Source organism: Grus americana, chromosome 9 (genome assembly GCF_028858705.1).
Source record: "Grus americana isolate bGruAme1 chromosome 9, bGruAme1.mat, whole genome shotgun sequence".
NCBI lineage: Eukaryota > Metazoa > Chordata > Aves > Gruiformes > Gruidae > Grus > Grus americana.
In genome coordinates, this window is record NC_072860.1 from 12059064 (window position 1) to 12076407 (window position 17344).

At 36.0% G+C, this 17344-nt stretch overlaps 1 protein-coding gene across 4 annotated transcripts in view; it reads left to right on the plus strand.

The window, feature by feature from the left end:
- PLS1 (plastin 1) overlaps nucleotides 1-17344 on the plus strand; it is a 48032-nt gene that overhangs the window by 22893 nt on the left and 7795 nt on the right. For all 4 annotated transcript variants that reach the window (XM_054834776.1, XM_054834775.1, XM_054834778.1 and 1 more), the window contains exons 2-10: nucleotides 317-425; nucleotides 3777-3940; nucleotides 5162-5291; nucleotides 7065-7197; nucleotides 8130-8211; nucleotides 9444-9609; nucleotides 9705-9847; nucleotides 11338-11433; nucleotides 12961-13156. In XM_054834776.1, the coding sequence (XP_054690751.1) occupies nucleotides 356-425; nucleotides 3777-3940; nucleotides 5162-5291; nucleotides 7065-7197; nucleotides 8130-8211; nucleotides 9444-9609; nucleotides 9705-9847; nucleotides 11338-11433; nucleotides 12961-13156 (1180 nt within the window). In that variant the 5' untranslated portion in view covers nucleotides 317-355. The remainder of the gene's footprint in view (nucleotides 1-316; nucleotides 426-3776; nucleotides 3941-5161; nucleotides 5292-7064; nucleotides 7198-8129; nucleotides 8212-9443; nucleotides 9610-9704; nucleotides 9848-11337; nucleotides 11434-12960; nucleotides 13157-17344) is intronic.

A 17344-nucleotide genomic window follows, 5' to 3' on the forward strand; every position in this document is an offset into this window, starting at 1 on the left:
ATTTCTTGAAAAGGTGATGATTTTAATGTTGGAAAACCACTCAAGCAATGGAGGTAGACTCTTGGTCTTATTCTATGCAAATAAAAACATGAAGTGTATGAAAAAAGGTGCTGCTATTGTGAATTCTCAGTCACTGTTACAGTGAAAAGAATTGCTAGGTGTTTGATGTACTTTAAAGTGGTGTTTATAGTGTTTTAAGTGTGCCAGGCCTGGAAATGTCGTTGAGGTCTGGTACCTTGTATTGAAAAGATCATTAGCTTGTATTAGTATGTGCTTGGAATTAAAGCCTTATATATTTTCTGTTTATTTTTATTAGGTATAAGCAATTGAAGACAACACTTCTTGCTGTCCAAAGATGGAAAACAACATAACTACTATCTCTCGTGAAGAGCTTGAAGAACTAAGAGAAGCATTCAGTAAAATAGGTATGTCTTAAATAAGAAAATGGTAAGGATGCCATTAAGATTGCAAAACCATGTAGGATTTGTGGAAGAAATCTTTACGCATCACTTTGTTTTGATAGGGCAATGTTTTCCTTCTGTGTTGTCAGTAATATCTAAGAAAATAAAAATGTTTACATTAAACTCCTTGTTTTCACTAAACCTATGTATGTTTATTAATTTCTTTGAACTTCAGCAATGAAAATAGATACATTTACTTGCTGGACAGCTGCATTATTTGTGCCATTGTGTATGCAGCATGATAGGTCTCACAATTCAGTTTTTTTGAACTCCTTAAATCTTGGGGAAAAAAGTTTTATCTTTAATTGTTAAATATATTTTTGTATGAGATTACTGGCACTTTGGTTTTGCTTTAATGCTTTGGTGAACTAATAATTTCTCTTTGTTTATTGGATTGCATTTTACACTTTTAGCTAAACTTGGAGATTTTTTGATCTTGCTTTTGTGGCTAGCAGATGTTAATAAATAACTGTACAATTTCATATGTGTGACAGGATGTTTGCAGATTAATCAGAGAGTAAACAGAAAGAGTGAGAAATTATGTAGCAACTAATCCTTATTTCCAGATTGCAAGACCATGCTGAATGTTAAAGTTCACGTCTGCTTTATTTCTTGTTTGCCACAGTTTGCGGGTGTGATGTCTAACTGTGCAGCTCAGCAAATCAAACAAATATGTTTGTAATCATAATGAGGGAAAAGGGTCGCTTTAGACTTAAATATTAGGAGTCTCCAGCTTGGTAAAGAGATTATTGGGAAGCTGTATGTTAAAGATTTGACAGACCACAAGTAGCATGGAAAAGGTGAAAAGAGAATTACACAGTTTCTGTCAATACAGGTATCATGTGATGCCTAGTAGAGAGTCAGAAAGCTTAAAGTACAAAGAAGTAACTTTTCTTTGTGACAAATAATAAACCCATGAATCCATTGAGTCGGGATATTGGGATGTTGTTGAGACCAAAACACGGTAGAAATGCTAAAGGAATAAGGTAATTCATGAGTTGCTGTTAAGCAGTCATCTTGACATAGTCTGTAGCTCAAGAAGTCCATAGCCTGCAAGAGCTGGAAAGACAGACCAAAGAAAAGAGCACTGTGTATACATGTATCCATCTACCAGGAGGTGTTAGGATAGGTAGATATTCATTGGTGGTGTCTTACAGCTTTTCTATTTGTTTGGGTTTTACCATCGGCGTTCTTCCTTTTTCTCCTTTTCTTTCCTGCATGTTTTCATGTTTCTGTTGTAATAACTGTCTGTACTGCTCCTACTCACTGAAAAACATTTTCTTCCTTACTGTGTTATCATTTCTGTAAAATATAAAAATTAAGTATCATTTAGCTTTTTTTTCATTTTTACATTTCCAGTGTCTTTATGGATAGATTGCTTGCAGCTATATCTGTAAACTGAGAGAAAAAGCATGTATTTAACTCTGTTTGTCATCATGGAAACTTACCCTCGGTGAAAGATGAACCTAGAGAAATAAACTAGCTGGTAATCCGAGTGAGCTCGTGAGCATGTCCTCTGCCTTTTAGACCATTGCTGTTATTACATGTGTTGTTACGTGTCTGCAAGCCAGACAGTGGATGGATTAATACATATGCAGACATAAAGTTTGTCTGTGTAGTGATTTGTGAATTGTTGGTAGTATCAAAAACACAAAAAGAGATATTTTTAACAGGTGTTTTTAGCCTTTTGTCAGCGACGAAATGTGATCGCCTTATGAAGCTGTACAGAAGCTACATAATATAGTACAGATTACAGGGAAAATACTGTATAGCAATCAGTTATGCCTAGAGATGAAAGCATGTTTCTCTGCCCTTCTGTAATGTGATGCATATTCATCCACTCTGGTATTACTGGCTGAGTTCTAACTCTAGAGACAGTATGAAGAGAGGTCCTTTAACTACAAAAAAAGTGGGGGCACCTTGATAAGTCAGAAAAGTGGCCACATCATGTTGCTTTTGTTTCTGACTCATTGTGTTATTTGTGACGTTCTCTTAAGTTACTTGTTAGATGCATCACTTGTAGAACTGGGAAAATAGTATTAATTCATGTTTTTTGAGAGCTTTAATGTGATCATGAAAGAGAGTGGAAGTTGTCGTCAAGCTAGGAAAATATTAGTATTAAATATACAAAATGATGGACATTATATCCAGCACTAGTTATGCTGGATATGATTTCTTGTACTTGATTGAGCTTCGTGTATACTATGTATCGACTATATAGCTTTTCTGCTTTTAAAAGTAGTTCTCTCCATTGCATAAACATTGCACAACAGGTAAGGCTATTTTAATGGACATTCTCAAATTCTGCTTGTAAAGATACATATATACGTATATATGGAAATATGCATAGATATAAAAAAAGTGTATGTGTTTGATTCATTTATCCATTACATCAGATAAAAACATATCATAGGTTTGTAAAATGGTGCTTTCTTATACTAAGACAAGCATTCCGAGACAGCTTTCTGCGTACAGATTGGCCTAAGGTGGAAGTACAAAGGATATTTTTATATCTTCTGTGCTGCTGCATTATTTGTCATGAGTAACACAAATTATACTGATTTTTTTCTTAATTTATTTTTATGTGATGCAGCCATTCATTTTTTTCCACAATCGTGGAGCTATACCATACTTTTTGTTGAAAAAGGCATTTTGATGCCTTGCTATACACAGAGATTCTGGACATGTGGTCTTGGGAGCCAAGTATAAGTGAAGGTGGCAGTACAAATTGCTCCCAACAGAGATAGTTGATAGATTAAGGAAGGTCACCTTTAATAAACAGATACAGATCATCCTGGATTTATTCTTCACAGGTAAGCCTAACCACATCAAAAGTTTTGAAGAACAGAAAATGTCTGTCAGACACTAGGATAAGAAACAAAACGTAGAGTCAGGTAGAGTTCTTGTGTAAGTGTGCTCTTCCAATAAGAACTTGCATCGGATTCGAGTTTACTGATTGCAAATGGTATAGTATCGATAGCAGGAATAGAATAATTGATCTCTTTTTCACTTGAAGGTTTATAGAGAACTTTTGTTGGGAGTCTTAAAAGTTTAAACTTCGCTACTTCCAAATCTGCCTTCTTGTTATAGCTGTGCTTTGGGATTATAAAATAGTTCCTGAGAAAATACATAACAAGATGGCACAGCTTTTAGCCAGTTGTGCCTCTAATCCACAAGTATTTCTTCATGCTTACTTATCTATGTCAGAAGAAATAGCAATCTTCTAGAACTGTATTTCTCACAATTTATTCTCAACAGTTACTATACTTGATTCTTTATATAAGTATAAAAACAACTTGTGCTTTCACTTTACAGATATTGACAACAGTGGGTATGTCAGTGATTATGAGCTTCAAGACCTATTTAAAGAAGCAAGTCTGCCCTTGCCTGGTTACAAAGTCCGGGAGATTGTAGAAAGAATCATTGCAGTGACAGATAGCAACAAGGATGGGAGAATCAACTTTGAAGAATTTGTCTCTGTAAGACATTCCCTTTGGATGTTTCTCTACTGTCTGATACTGTTGAGAACTAGGATAGAAAACTGAATTAAGTGGTACAACTAAGTACTGTTTTGATACAAATAATTAATATTTTGAGAATGGGAAAATTTTCTGTGACAATTTACAATATGCTATGTAATTATTTTCCAGTCTTTATATTTCACTCCCCCATTTAATTTAGTAGCTCTCATTTGGGCAGCATGTGAGAGCACAGTAGTTTCAATCAGTCCTACTTTCTATTTCCTCAAAGATGAGGAGATGGACTACATATTTTGGGAACTGTTGGGTCAGCCCTTGCCCTGACAAAAGAGTAGATAATTAGATACCAGCCTCTAAATTCTCATGGTGATAAACTAGTGCTTGCACTACTGTGCTTAATCTCTGTACTAAAGGCTATTTTTTACTGGGAGTGAGGTAGTTTTTCACTCTTAGCGAACTAATTTGAATGGCTTAGACTCTTTTTAATGTGGATCACTGGCTAGTGTGCTTTATTTAAGAGAAACAAAAACTCTTCAGGCTGTTGTTTGTGTGTGCGTGTGTGGATGATTAGTTTTTGCTTTGAGTTTGGAGTACTGCTGCCGATTGCACCATGTTGCTTGTTGAACTAGTTTTTGATCTTTCTTTCCAAGATTCTAATTCACAGTGGTTCATAAGTGAGATGCATATATTTGCATCCAGGTATTGAACTGTATCTGTTACTTATATTTCATTGTCAGTTTTGAGACCTCTACAGTATTTGGGACATCAGGCGGTGGAAAATGGTGTCAGCTTGCTTAAGGGCATGTGTAACTGCAATGTAGTAACCTTTTACGGTAAAGCATATAGTGAAGTAAGTGAAAGAAATATGCAGTAGTCATTGAAACTGTGTATATATTTAGTTGTTTTCTTTGGTTTACCAAAATATCTGTGGAAAAATTGTGCTGATCGTTGCATATCTGCTTTTTTAGATCACATGGCTTAATAAAGGTAGCACTTGAGGTAATCACTGAGATAGAATACATTAGATATCCAGTATGCAAGTTCCATGAAGGGATTTGAACTAGTTTTACCTATACAGTCATTTTTTGTCAGAACAGAAGCTAATGTAAATAACAAAGAAAGTCAGTCAGGTTAGTTACTGACTCTAGAGTACTTACATGAGTTGACAGTTATTTGAAGTTATACTCAATCACAAAATGCTCTCTATCTTCCTTATTCCAGATAATTCAGGAATTGAAAAGTAAAGATGTTAGCAAATCTTTCCGAAAATCAATAAACAAAAAGCAAGGTATTACAGCAATTGGAGGAACATCAGCAATATCTAGTGAGGGGACACAGCACTCTTATTCAGGTAAGAAATAATTAAACACAAGCAAATTTTGCATGGAGGAAGACTTTTTACATTTGCGCTACAGACAAAGGGAAAAAAAAAACTACGGGAAAAAATTGCTGTTGAAATCAAATTAACACAGAGAGCATGTGGAGATGAACAAGATAAGTGTGGGTGGTAGTTTATTAAAATGTGGGGTGTTCAGTTGTTATTAGTTTCATGCTGCACTCAGAGGTAAGTTAGGCATCTTTGCTGGAGCAATAAATGAAAGCCAGCACTGACAGCATGGCGAGGGAGGAATAAATGCCCCCTTTGGCATACTTCTAGTAACGCTAGTCAAGTTTTTGGCTTTGTTATGTGCTAAACTACTCTTATTCCTATATTCAGATAAAAACAAATCCCCATTTTCATTTCCACAGTGTTAACTAAAATGAACAAATCGCCACATATAATTTCTGAATGGAAGGGCCTCCTCAGCTGTCTTTGTGTCATTACAGAATTGTTCACTACCATATGATTTTTGCATAGCCTATCTCATACTTGAGAACTTGCTTTTAATGTTTGATCTCTGCTTCCTTCTAACTCCCCCTGCTGCGTGTCATTTCAGTTGGTAATTGTGCCTAATTGCATTGCAGCTCCTGGTCAGAATGTTAAGTACGTTCCAGGATCGTATTGCAACAAGCGATATTGCAGCTTTTTTCATTGACTCAAGTCTGGGATTTGCTGTGGTTCCAGAAGTGTGTTAAGATTCTGTATATGAGGAAGATTCAGTTCAATTAGCTAAAGGTGGTGATACCCTGTCTCTAGGTATTATCCCTGTAGCACCAGCTGCACTTGGTATATCTCCAAAGCAGGGGATGCATTCCATCTCAAAGGATGCCTGTAGGGGGGACACCATCAGAGCTAATTGTTTAGATTCCCCTTCATTTTTGGAGGAGAGAAACTGACCCCACTAGACTGCAATTCATCTGACCTGGCCTCATCAGTCATCTAGTTTATGATGAAATGAAGTCTGCACTAGAATTTCATGTTTCTTCCCACTGACAATGAAAGAAGTGTAACGAGTCAGGTGTAGATACCTGCCTTGTATGCTTCCTTGAGGTAAGTGAGGTGAATGCCACCTGTACTGTGTGGTAATTTGGTTACTGATACTTGATTGACTATTGTCCCAATAAATGTTCTTAGATACACAGTAATAAATTCTGTGCTAAATATGAAAGAGAATTTAAAACTGAGATACTAAACTTTTTAAGCTTCTCCAAGTTAAATACAGCGCAGTAATTATTTGGCTGGTCCTGTGTGGAGCCAGGAGTTGGACTTGATGATCCTTACGGGTCCCTTTGAACTCAGGATATTCTATGAATTCAGATGATAGACTCAAAAATACTGCCAGTCTTTGAACTTCTAGTAGAAGGCAGAATGAAATGCTGCATTTTAAACCAACAGTGTATAAATTGAGATGTTGCATATTTCTGATCACAAATTTCCCTATTTTCATTGTAATGGCTGAGAAACTGAATACAAAGTCAGCCATGATGACCCATTTTGTCACTATGATTTTTATGTTGTCCTTTGGAAAATTGCCAGATGTTTAGAGAGTGCAGTAGGGGAAAGATCAATCGGTACTTGCCATTTTTTGCATGCTTTCCCACTGATCTGATTCTTTTCATAACTGGCCGCTGTGAAACTAAGGGGTTTTGCTGCAGATGAACCTCTTTGACCCAAGTCTGATGTGTAGTAGTATGTGTTCATGGAAACGATAATAGATTATTTTAATGCTGCTTTTCTTTTCAGAGGAAGAAAAAGTTGCTTTTGTTAATTGGATAAATAAAGCTCTACAAGATGACCCAGACTGTAAGCACCTGCTACCTATGAACCCATCAGATGCCAGTCTTTTTAAATCCCTTGCAGATGGCATCCTCCTTTGGTGAGTCAAGGGCTGTGAGAAGGAAAAGACATTAATCTCAAAGGTTAAATGCTGATCACAGTAACATGAATTGGAAAACTCCTGATAGGCTTTAATGTCACGACTCTGCCCTTAAATATTCCAACCAATGTGTAGGATGAGGAAAATCTGTTTGCCTATAGAAATGTTACTTTTAGCAATTTTTTTATGTGACTCTGTGCATATATTATAGAAGTGGGTTTCCACTTCAGATCCATAATTATACATATCAGTTATGTGCAGGCTGTTTATAAAACAGATAATTACACAGTTCATATATTAATTAGCTGAAATAATTAGAAATCTTTGCTATTTCAGATATTTTTAAAAGTTACTAAATGTAGTTACTGAATTGTAGGATGAGAGGAAGGGAACAGAAATGTGAATTAAATCCATGGCAAGACAGAGACTATATAGTAGGTCCCTTAACTTTAGTCTGCTGTAACTTTCTACTTAGTTCAAGTAGACTAATAGTACTTATTTGTACACCATGGTAACAAGGGATTAGCTTATTAGTATTGATGTGAATTAGTCTTTGAGATCCTTGTAGATGCAAGATACTATAGAAATGCAGTGCACAAATATATTGGCTATATTACAAAGATTTTCACTAGAAATTATTTAACTGTCTTTAGTTTACAGTTTTAATTTTCTCAAGAACTTTTTGACAGCACAGACGTGCTCTGTTACTTAAGTATAAAAGCCAGTTGCTCAAGTTTCTTACACGCTGTCTGGAGGTTTCTGAATGAATGAGCAATTATTTAACAGGGAAAGGAGATTAAGAGGATGAGGTGGTCTTTTTTTTATCTTGTCAGAAATATTTACAGCTAGTTTAAAGTGTTAGGAGTTTATAATCAAATAATATATTTTCTGAGAAATGAAAGTTTGAATAATCTTTGACTTTTCCTCCTTAGCAAAATGATCAACTTTTCACAACCGGACACAATTGATGAAAGAGCAATTAATAAGAAGAAACTCACTCCTTTTACTATTTCTGTAAGTACTGCACAGATAGGAACTTGCCACAAATGAAAAAGTAAAATATTTTGCTATAGCTTTGTTTTAATGATAGTTCTCCTGGTGGAGCAAAAAAAAAAAGTCCTATGTATTAAAAAATGTCAAAGCATGAAATTATATTTTCTAATAAACTGTGCTAAATTTTCCTGTTTCTTAAATGATGTACAGGAAAAGTTGTGTTTTTCATGCTTTCCTTGGTTCTTTCCCTATTCAATATTCTCATTTTGCTTTACTAAGTATCTGAACAAAATAATTTTAGACTTGTGGATGGTTGGGTCATATTCTAGCAATGCAGAAAGTATCTGCATGACTGTAGGATAGTAGGATGATGCGTTTTCAATAGTGAAGAGTGGCTTGGACAGAAGATGAGAAGCTCTATTTTTAGTTGTGTATGAAGAATTAAATTGGGTATAAGAAAACAGGTCTGGAAGAGGGAAGTAGATCCATAAGTTACCAATCTAATAAGAAAAAAAAAATTCTATTTGAAAACCTCAGTTAATTTGCAGACTTTTCATTTCAGGCTGTGACATTAAAATATGAAAAGTTAAAACATATCATGTTTTTGTAATCTCTGCTTAGTTAAAGAAAATATGTCAGCAAAGATGATACTACATGTGTTTATGTAGTCTCTGTAGTTAAAATATGACACAAGAAAATAGTAGTAATTTTGAGAGCTGCCAGGTATCTTTTCTTGGAATGTTTCATCTATGACAATCATTAGCTTTACTTTCGGTGTCAGGATGTTGAATTATCATGATTTTCTTCTGTCTGTTCAATTACAATTTAACACGTGCTTGAATAAATGTGTCAGCCTGTATAAGATTCAAGATAGGATGACAGTGATATCGGTAGCAGAATTCCATATAAACACCTTTTTCACAGGATCAAACCCCTGATACTTTGAGCAATATGTTTAATTTGTGTATGTGATACTTATGAATTACAAAAAATATTTTTATTAGAGTATTCCTCAGCAATCCAAGCTGCAGAAGGTGCTCCATGATTTTTTGGTGCGTCCATATTAAACACTGTCAAAGTTTAACCATTAAATTTTGATAAGATACATGTGGTAGTTCACAAAAATTCTCCAGAGTGCCATTTTCCGCTGGGTACCATTGAACTAATGCATTATTTCTTACATAAATTAATATGAACAAATTTACTAAGAATTACAACATCATAAATTTGTTAAACAATGATATTCCAAATAGGAAAACCTAAACTTGGCTCTGAACTCAGCATCTGCTATTGGCTGTACGGTTGTCAATATCGGATCACAAGATTTGCAAGAAGGAAAACCACACTTGGTATTAGGACTCTTGTGGCAGATCATTAAAGTTGGTCTTTTTGCTGATATTGAGATCTCCAGAAACGAAGGTAAGAGTAATGCCAGGTATAGCAATGCCCGCAATTTGAAATTAATTGAGATCACAATAGCAATGATTTCAACTTTCTTTCAAACTTGCTTTTAGCTCTTATTGCCTTGCTAAATGAAGGCGAAGAACTAGATCAGTTAATGAAGCTTTCCCCAGAAGAGCTCTTGCTACGCTGGGTGAACTACCATCTGGTCAATGCAGGGTGGCAGAAAATCAGTAACTTCAGCCAAGACATTAAGGTATGTAGTTATCGCTCTGATAATTGAACATAATGGTATTAAACACACTGTGCATAGCAACAAATGAGCCAGATCAGAAGTATTTAGAAAAATAGTACATTATCTTTTTCTAGCTACAGATTCATCCTGCATTTTTCAACCCCAAAAGAGCAGTATTTTGATCTCTCATATCCAATTCAGTTGCTCATACTATGTATTATCACATCACAGTCTAAAGCGAACATTTCCAACAAGTTTATATTCAGGGAAGTTCTAATGTTCTGATTGTTATTAGAGTTACTTAGGACAATTTGCACTACCTTATTAGTTACCTTTTTCCCTGTCCATCCTTCCCTGCTCCTAGGTCTGCAGAAACCCATCTTTTCTTTCTTTTGTTGTTTTAAGGAAGTATATGGCTTTAAATCTCCTCCTGGTGCATATTTGCTAATGGTGATTGCCCTTCATACCTAGCATTTTACAGAAGAGTAGGAAACCTCTCGAGAAAAGAACAGTTACTCAGATGACTGTCTGGAGTAGATACTGATTCTTGATCCAAGGAGAGAGCAGCCCCCCTCAATCACTGTGCTTTGCTGGTGTGCCAATTTACTGACACAAGGGGACTGAAAAGCATGTTGGTTCCCTGGGGCAGCTGGCAGATCTGCATAGTTCTTCTCTCTTCTTCAGTCATTCTGTATACAGTAGCAAGTCCAGCTGAAGAGGGAAAAAAAACCTCACTTTTTAAAACTAAAAGCAGAGGAGGAAGATTCCCTTAGGTGCTAAGACCTCTTTTCATTGAAGAAAACCATGTCATTAATTGCTAGTTAGATCTTCTCGAATGCCACCAAGACGACTGTTATTAAAGCAAACCTTTAACTAGGGTTTTATATGAAAGCTGCTACTATGGTAAAAATATTACCTGCTATTTAAGAGAAGTATTAAATACTTCTAAAACTAGTAGGTTTTTGTTTTATTTTGCTAGTGGGGGAAAAACAAACCTGCAGAAGCATACCGAAAACTACATCAAATAAATATAATTTGTTACTATAGGTTCATCGTAAAAGACCTACTTTGCTCTTCATTTTTAATTCCAATTACCTTGTCAATTAAGAAAGACACATTTTTACAAAACAGTCTATTTGAAAAGGATAGTGAAGGTATAAAATACCAGCACTAACAATAAGATGCATATTGGGATTTTTTTTTTGTGGGTAATTATATAAATTTGCCTTAAATATCTGAGTTACAGTTGTCTAGTTCATATCCAGCAGAATAAATTTAACATTGTCCAGAATAATTAGCAGACATTCCTTTTTCTCTGTCATCTGGCTAAATAAGTTCTATGAGAAATACCATAGTAAAATAGCTGTATGACCTCATCCATATTCACTGAAATTAGGGTGCCATATTTTTTACTCTATGGCTTTTAAATTGGACTGTAGGAGCAGTAAATGGCTATGAAAGGCTACATACTTGCTCATACTTTTTTTTAAATATTACGCTGTTTGTTTTAGGATTCGAGAGCGTACTACCATCTGTTAAATCAGATTGCACCCAAAGGAGATGACCTTGATGAATTGCCCATTAGAATTGACTTTTCGGGATTTCATGTAAGTATCCAGAAACATAAAAATAGACTGGAATTATGAGACCTCCATGTACATACCCAACATCCTGGTTACAAGACTGTCCCAGAATCCCCCTTTTTTTTGTAATACAGACAAAAGCTCAGTCAGATTCCTCAATGTCAAAAGCATAATGGGTAAAAAACTTGAGTAAAATTCCAGGCTGCTGCTGAAACAGGATGTGTCCTGCAGTCTAAAATCTGGAGCTATGTTTTACTTGGAGTAGTGTCTAACTGTTTTTTATTTTCGGTTGGGTCCTCCAATATGAACATTACAACATCCTTCTTCAGTTCTGCTCTTCTGGAATTCAGACAAGGAGAAAGAGTAGACTTTCACAAACCTTGTGATCCTTCCTCAAACCAACTAGCATTCAGAAATAACATGTGAGCCCTTCCAATAACCAGCAGGGAAGTGGTGGCAACCGTCAAGCTTTAAGTTGTGAAGGGATAGAGGGTCTAAAACCACCCTAGGCAGATGTGAAAACACTTTTCTCTAAGCTGCTGCATAATGTTCTTCAGAAGGATTATTCTGAGAATGTGTTTGATACAAAACAGAACTGCCTGCCTAAGATACAGATATCTATCAATCTAAAGTAGAATCTCATTATTCATTATAATAATGAAAACCCACATGCAAAATTATGTTTGCATACAAGTTTCTGTCCTCTCAAACTCCTTCATGAGGAGAGCTCTGTTTTATTTGTTTGCTTTTGTTTTGGGGAGTGAGAAAGGATAGTAGTTAATTTTTTCCCTGTAATTTCCTACAGTTCATATGATTGTGTTCTGTAATGGGTTATAAACCAATCTCAATATCATGTAACAACTTATTCTAGAGCAGCAAGTTTCTGGTTGAGTGTACTAATGCTGAATTACTGACTGTTATTCAATTCTAACAGTAATTCAATTACTAACTCATTTCCCTATAAACAGTAACTCGGCGTTGTGAAGATTAGAGGCAAAAAGTACATGCTGCGCAGTTTTGAAGACTGATTTATTCTATGTAGATTAATAATAAGGATAAATAAAATAACACGTAGGTTACCACCTTAAGACAATTCAGAGGAAAAAATATTAACAGGAAAGCAAGATAGTGGATTATCACATTCTGAAGCATTCAAACTCTTATTGAGGGTTTGGGGCATCATATCTAATTACTGTGCTTGAGAATATCAGTTTAAAGCAGTGATGGTGAACCTATGGCACACATAATAGAATACACAACATGGGAATGAACAGCCTGGAAATGGAAATATAACCAGTACACCTCTGGCTGCTGCTACTGCTGTTGCTGTGATTCATGAGGAATGCTGCGCAGGCAGCCACAGAAACAAAGGATAGAAAGTGGAAGGAAGATGGGAAGAAGGGAATTGTTATGGGCTGTAAGAGCTAGCTCAGGCATTGGGGACAACTGACAGCAGTCATTTACAGATTTGCCAAACTGAAGATTCAGTAGAGAATGGAAACATGTTAGTATTCATTACAAATTAATTTTTATTATTTTTTTTCCTTTTAGGATAAAAATGACTTGAGGAGGGCTGAATACATGCTCCAACAGGCAGATAAATTGGGCTGCAGACAGTTTGTAACTCCAGCTGATGTGGTTGCAGGCAACCCTAAACTCAATTTGGCTTTTGTTGCAAATCTCTTTAACACATACCCAGCCCTGCACAAGCCTGACAGTTCATCTTACGATCTCAATTTATTAGAAGGTACTCAACTAAGTATACAGAAGATAAGAATATTAGTGATTTCTATTTAAGTATTCCTTCTAGATTGTGATATAGGATCCCTGTGTGATGATGCCCGTGTTAACACCAGCATATAGAGCTTTTTCACTAGCTTTCAATATAAGCATTAGTAGAAGTCCCCATTACTGTGAATATTGTTCACTTGTGTTAGCCTGACCAAAGGCTATTCCTGAATAACCTTCTATTGTTCACTTGCAGGAGCAAAACCTGTCCTTTTACTCCCTTTCCAGTTTCCTGTGCTGCTTTCCATACTGTTTATATTTTAGCTGATGCACAAATTCTAGCTTTCCCTAATTTGCACTGCTATACTATGCAACTGTAATAGTCTTTTAAAGTACTTCTCACATATTGTGTTTATGTGTGTGTGTATGTCTATTAGTTTGTTGCCTTTTAAAACAGGAAACATTTAAAAAAAAAGGCTTCTGTATCAGCAACATATATTAATCTATTGCATCAGCAACTTATATAGATCCCAGCAAGTTTGGACTTTAACTGTACAGTTCAGATTCCTAACGCTAGAGATAAAGGGATAATTGGTAGCAATCTTTGGCTGTCACCCGTTCTGTGGACCAGCTAATCTAGGATAATGAAATGGCTCCTGCCAGTGTATTTCAGTTGTTCACTGATCTCAAAGGAATGGTGAGAATCAGGGGTGCCGCACTCGGGAGAATCATCAGCAATGTTCACACATTCCTCTGCACTGCCTACTCCTGCCTTCCTCTTACTGTTCCTATCAGGTTTCCTTTCCATCTAGGTGAGTCTATCTTCCTTTGCTCCTCTTTTTTTCATAATTTGTCTGCTCTGCTGCATCCCTATTTCACAAATCTTGTATCCCTCAGACCACTCCCTTTTCAGGCTTCCTGCTCTTCTAGTTTCAGCTGGGTCCCGGCTGTGGTAGAGGAATCAGAGCACAGGAGGTAGTCTTTCCTTTTCAGCTGTGATATCCCTAGTCACCGCAGTCCCTGCTATCCAGGACAAACAATTGAAAGAAAGGCCTGCTCTTCCTCTGCTGCAATTTTGTTAGAAATGTATACTCTTGAAATGTATACAGGAGCTGCATAGAGGTGGAATATGTTCAGTTCAGCTTCTCTGTTTTGAATGTAAAGTTGCAGGTGTGACTCGAAATACTGAAAACTTGGTCAAATTCAGGAGAGTTTTCATTGGCATGGCAAAAACCAGCTGAACTGCTTTCTGAACTTTCCTAAAATATTTAGATGAGATCAAAGTCTCCACTAAAACAGTTTGTAAAAATTTACAATCACCTGAATGCTAGATTATGGTTTTGTAATGATAAATACTGGCCAAATTTAACTTACTGTTTATAGTATATATTTTAGAGATGGATAATCATGCCAATGCTATCTGTTCAAAGGCAAGTAGACAACTCTCCTTTGCCCCCAAATAATAGTTCCTGTGGTGTCACGTAGATCTAAATCATCAAAATACTTATTTCAGCCAAAAGATGATGATGATAATGTGTTTTTCTGTTAATTTGTTTTATTTTTTCCATAAAATCCTGTGTTTATACTGATGTTTTCTCAAGGTAGTTTATATAAAATATAAGACATTCATTTCTTTATAGTTTCATCATAGATTGTCTGTTGAAATCTGACTCATAATTTATACTGCTTTCCTATTTTGCTTCATGAAATGCAGATTTGACCCCTCCTAATGTAGGTACTGTATTTAGTACTTTTCTGTACTCCATAAAAGTGTTTATTCTGCAATTTTTCTTCTTTTTTTTTCTCTAGTGTTTTAGTCATCTCTGTCCTCTTCTGGTTGATTTTTGCATTGTTCTTGTATTTTTCTATTGCTTTAATATGCCATCATAAGTAAAAGAGAAGAAAAAACCCCCACAGGTCTGACATGATGCATATAAAATGGGGGCAGGACTTACAGTAAGTCAAATGCCATGTAGTTATTTCTGTGGGCTTAACTAGTAGGGGCTTTCCATGAACCAAGATGTAAAGCTCTAGGCATGCGTGGGTGAGTAGAGCTTTCCGAAAGTCTTCATTTTCGGGCATTAAATGCCATCTTTTCAATGGCTGTTCCACCCAAAAAGTACCATGTGGCTGTTCTCTTTGGTTTAAGACAACGAACGTTGTACGTAAATTAACATCTGCTTTGATAATGCTTAACAAGTCTGGTGATGTGCACTTGTATACAGCAAGAATATCCCTCCGGTACAGTGACATAGCAAAATGGACGTTTGATACCACATGGGGATGGAGGGTGGAGTCCTGGCCTCAGGCAATGCACGACCTTTAACTGGGTGTTGCAGAGGAACCTGTCTTGTGGGGAAGGCAGCAGAGTTTGGAGTCTAAGTCGCAGTCTGAGAAAGCTGAGTTCTTGGGGGGAGGAAGAGGAGGGACGTCTGTCCACCCTTGTTTCCTCCAGTGTAGGTGTCCTGTGCTGCTGTTGCTTAGTCCACTGGCAGCCTTCAAGGCTGTTCCCATGAGAGTGTAAACTACTCCCACTCAGGCCAGCTGGACTGAGGGTGCAAATTGCATTTTGAGCTCTGTCATCTTTCAGAGAGGATCATAGGTATTTGGAGCCCTTTGGATTCTTGACCCCATCCCTGTGGCTACTCCCCACTCAGTTCCATAGTGTAATGATCTCAAAGAAAGAGATGGCAATAAATATAAAGGATACTACCAAATTTGCTCCTCTCTCTTTTGTGTAGCTCTGCCCCCTTTCTGCAGTTTTCCAATGATTTTGGCTATCTGCTGCATCACTCAGCAGAAGATGTGCTCCTGATAGGATCACAAGGTATATTTTGACTAAAAGAATAGAGAGAAAAAAATTGATCAGCTCTCAGCCATCTGGAAAACTTATGAATGCTTATGTGTTGCATGATAAAGGGCTTTGAGTGGCATATTAAATATAGTATGCTGGGTTTAGCTGCTGGATTCCTGTTATCCAAAATGGTGCTGCCCAACTTGCATGCTTTTGCTCCTTCTTGGCTACTTTGGATTCTTTTGACAGAGTTAAGCATGCATTTTAAAATTCTCAGTCTGAGTGCAGTTGCCAAAGTATCTGTTTTTGTTGCTACACTTTATTTAGTGAGAGTTCATTAAATAATCTTGTTACTGTCTTTGCAGTGGACAAGTGTTCCTAAAAGCACTTTGCAGTCAGTATTTTAGGTGTTGCAAACCAACTCAAAGCTGCTCAGTAAGCCTAAAAACTTCAAAAAAGAGAAAAAGCAAAAGGGACTTACTTCAAAATAGTATAACCTCTTAAGTTACTCAGTTTATAAACTTAAATTATATATCGTGCTTGTATTTTGATTGTATCTTTTTATGGAAAAACACTGACATTTTTAACAGCTTTGTCATAAAACGTCATTCTTTATTGACTTTTATATTTTGTTGTGGTAAGAAATATGTGAAACAAAGCTGACTGCCTGAAGACCTTGCAGAATAGTGTATTTCTTTGTTTCAGCATGTATTCATCAGTGACTCTTTGGTAATTTTTACAAGTAAATCTTTGAAACAAATACTAGTTTGCATATGAAAGACTTAATAATTTAGAAAATCTAGCAGTAGGATGAATATAATCTATTTTATAATAATTGGAAAATAAGTAGTAAGCTGGCTGAAACTTTTTAAATAAAACTTATTCTGTTGCAAAATGTCAATTACAGCTGAAACTTCTGAATTTAAAATTTTTAATAAATATATTTTGAAGTTCAGCGCTTTTTGTATAAAGGGGAGGAGACCTAAATTAAAATTGTAACCTCAATCTAAAAATCAATGTTGTGATGTAGTTCTATTATTAAAGAGGTTTTCTTTCTATTCTAATGATAAATACACTTTGCAAAAACATTCATGGTTCTGTAGTCAACATAGAACTGCAGTACCAAATGAGACAGTTTTCATGCTACGTAAACCTCATTAGATAAACTTGGTGCCATTGTCCTCTAAAGAACAAACAAAAAAGCAAAGAAAAATCTTATTTGGATTTTTACATGTTTCAGTCCTGAGAAATCTGCTCTTCTGTTTTTTTGGGGAGGTTTTCTCCCTCCTCAAATGTTCTTTCTGTTTACTTAACTGTGGATTATCACCCAGGGGAACAAAGCAATGAGGTTATTCCAAGCTGACATATTCAGGCTGAATATTTTCTTAAATGCTCTTTTATGTAAGAGAGAGC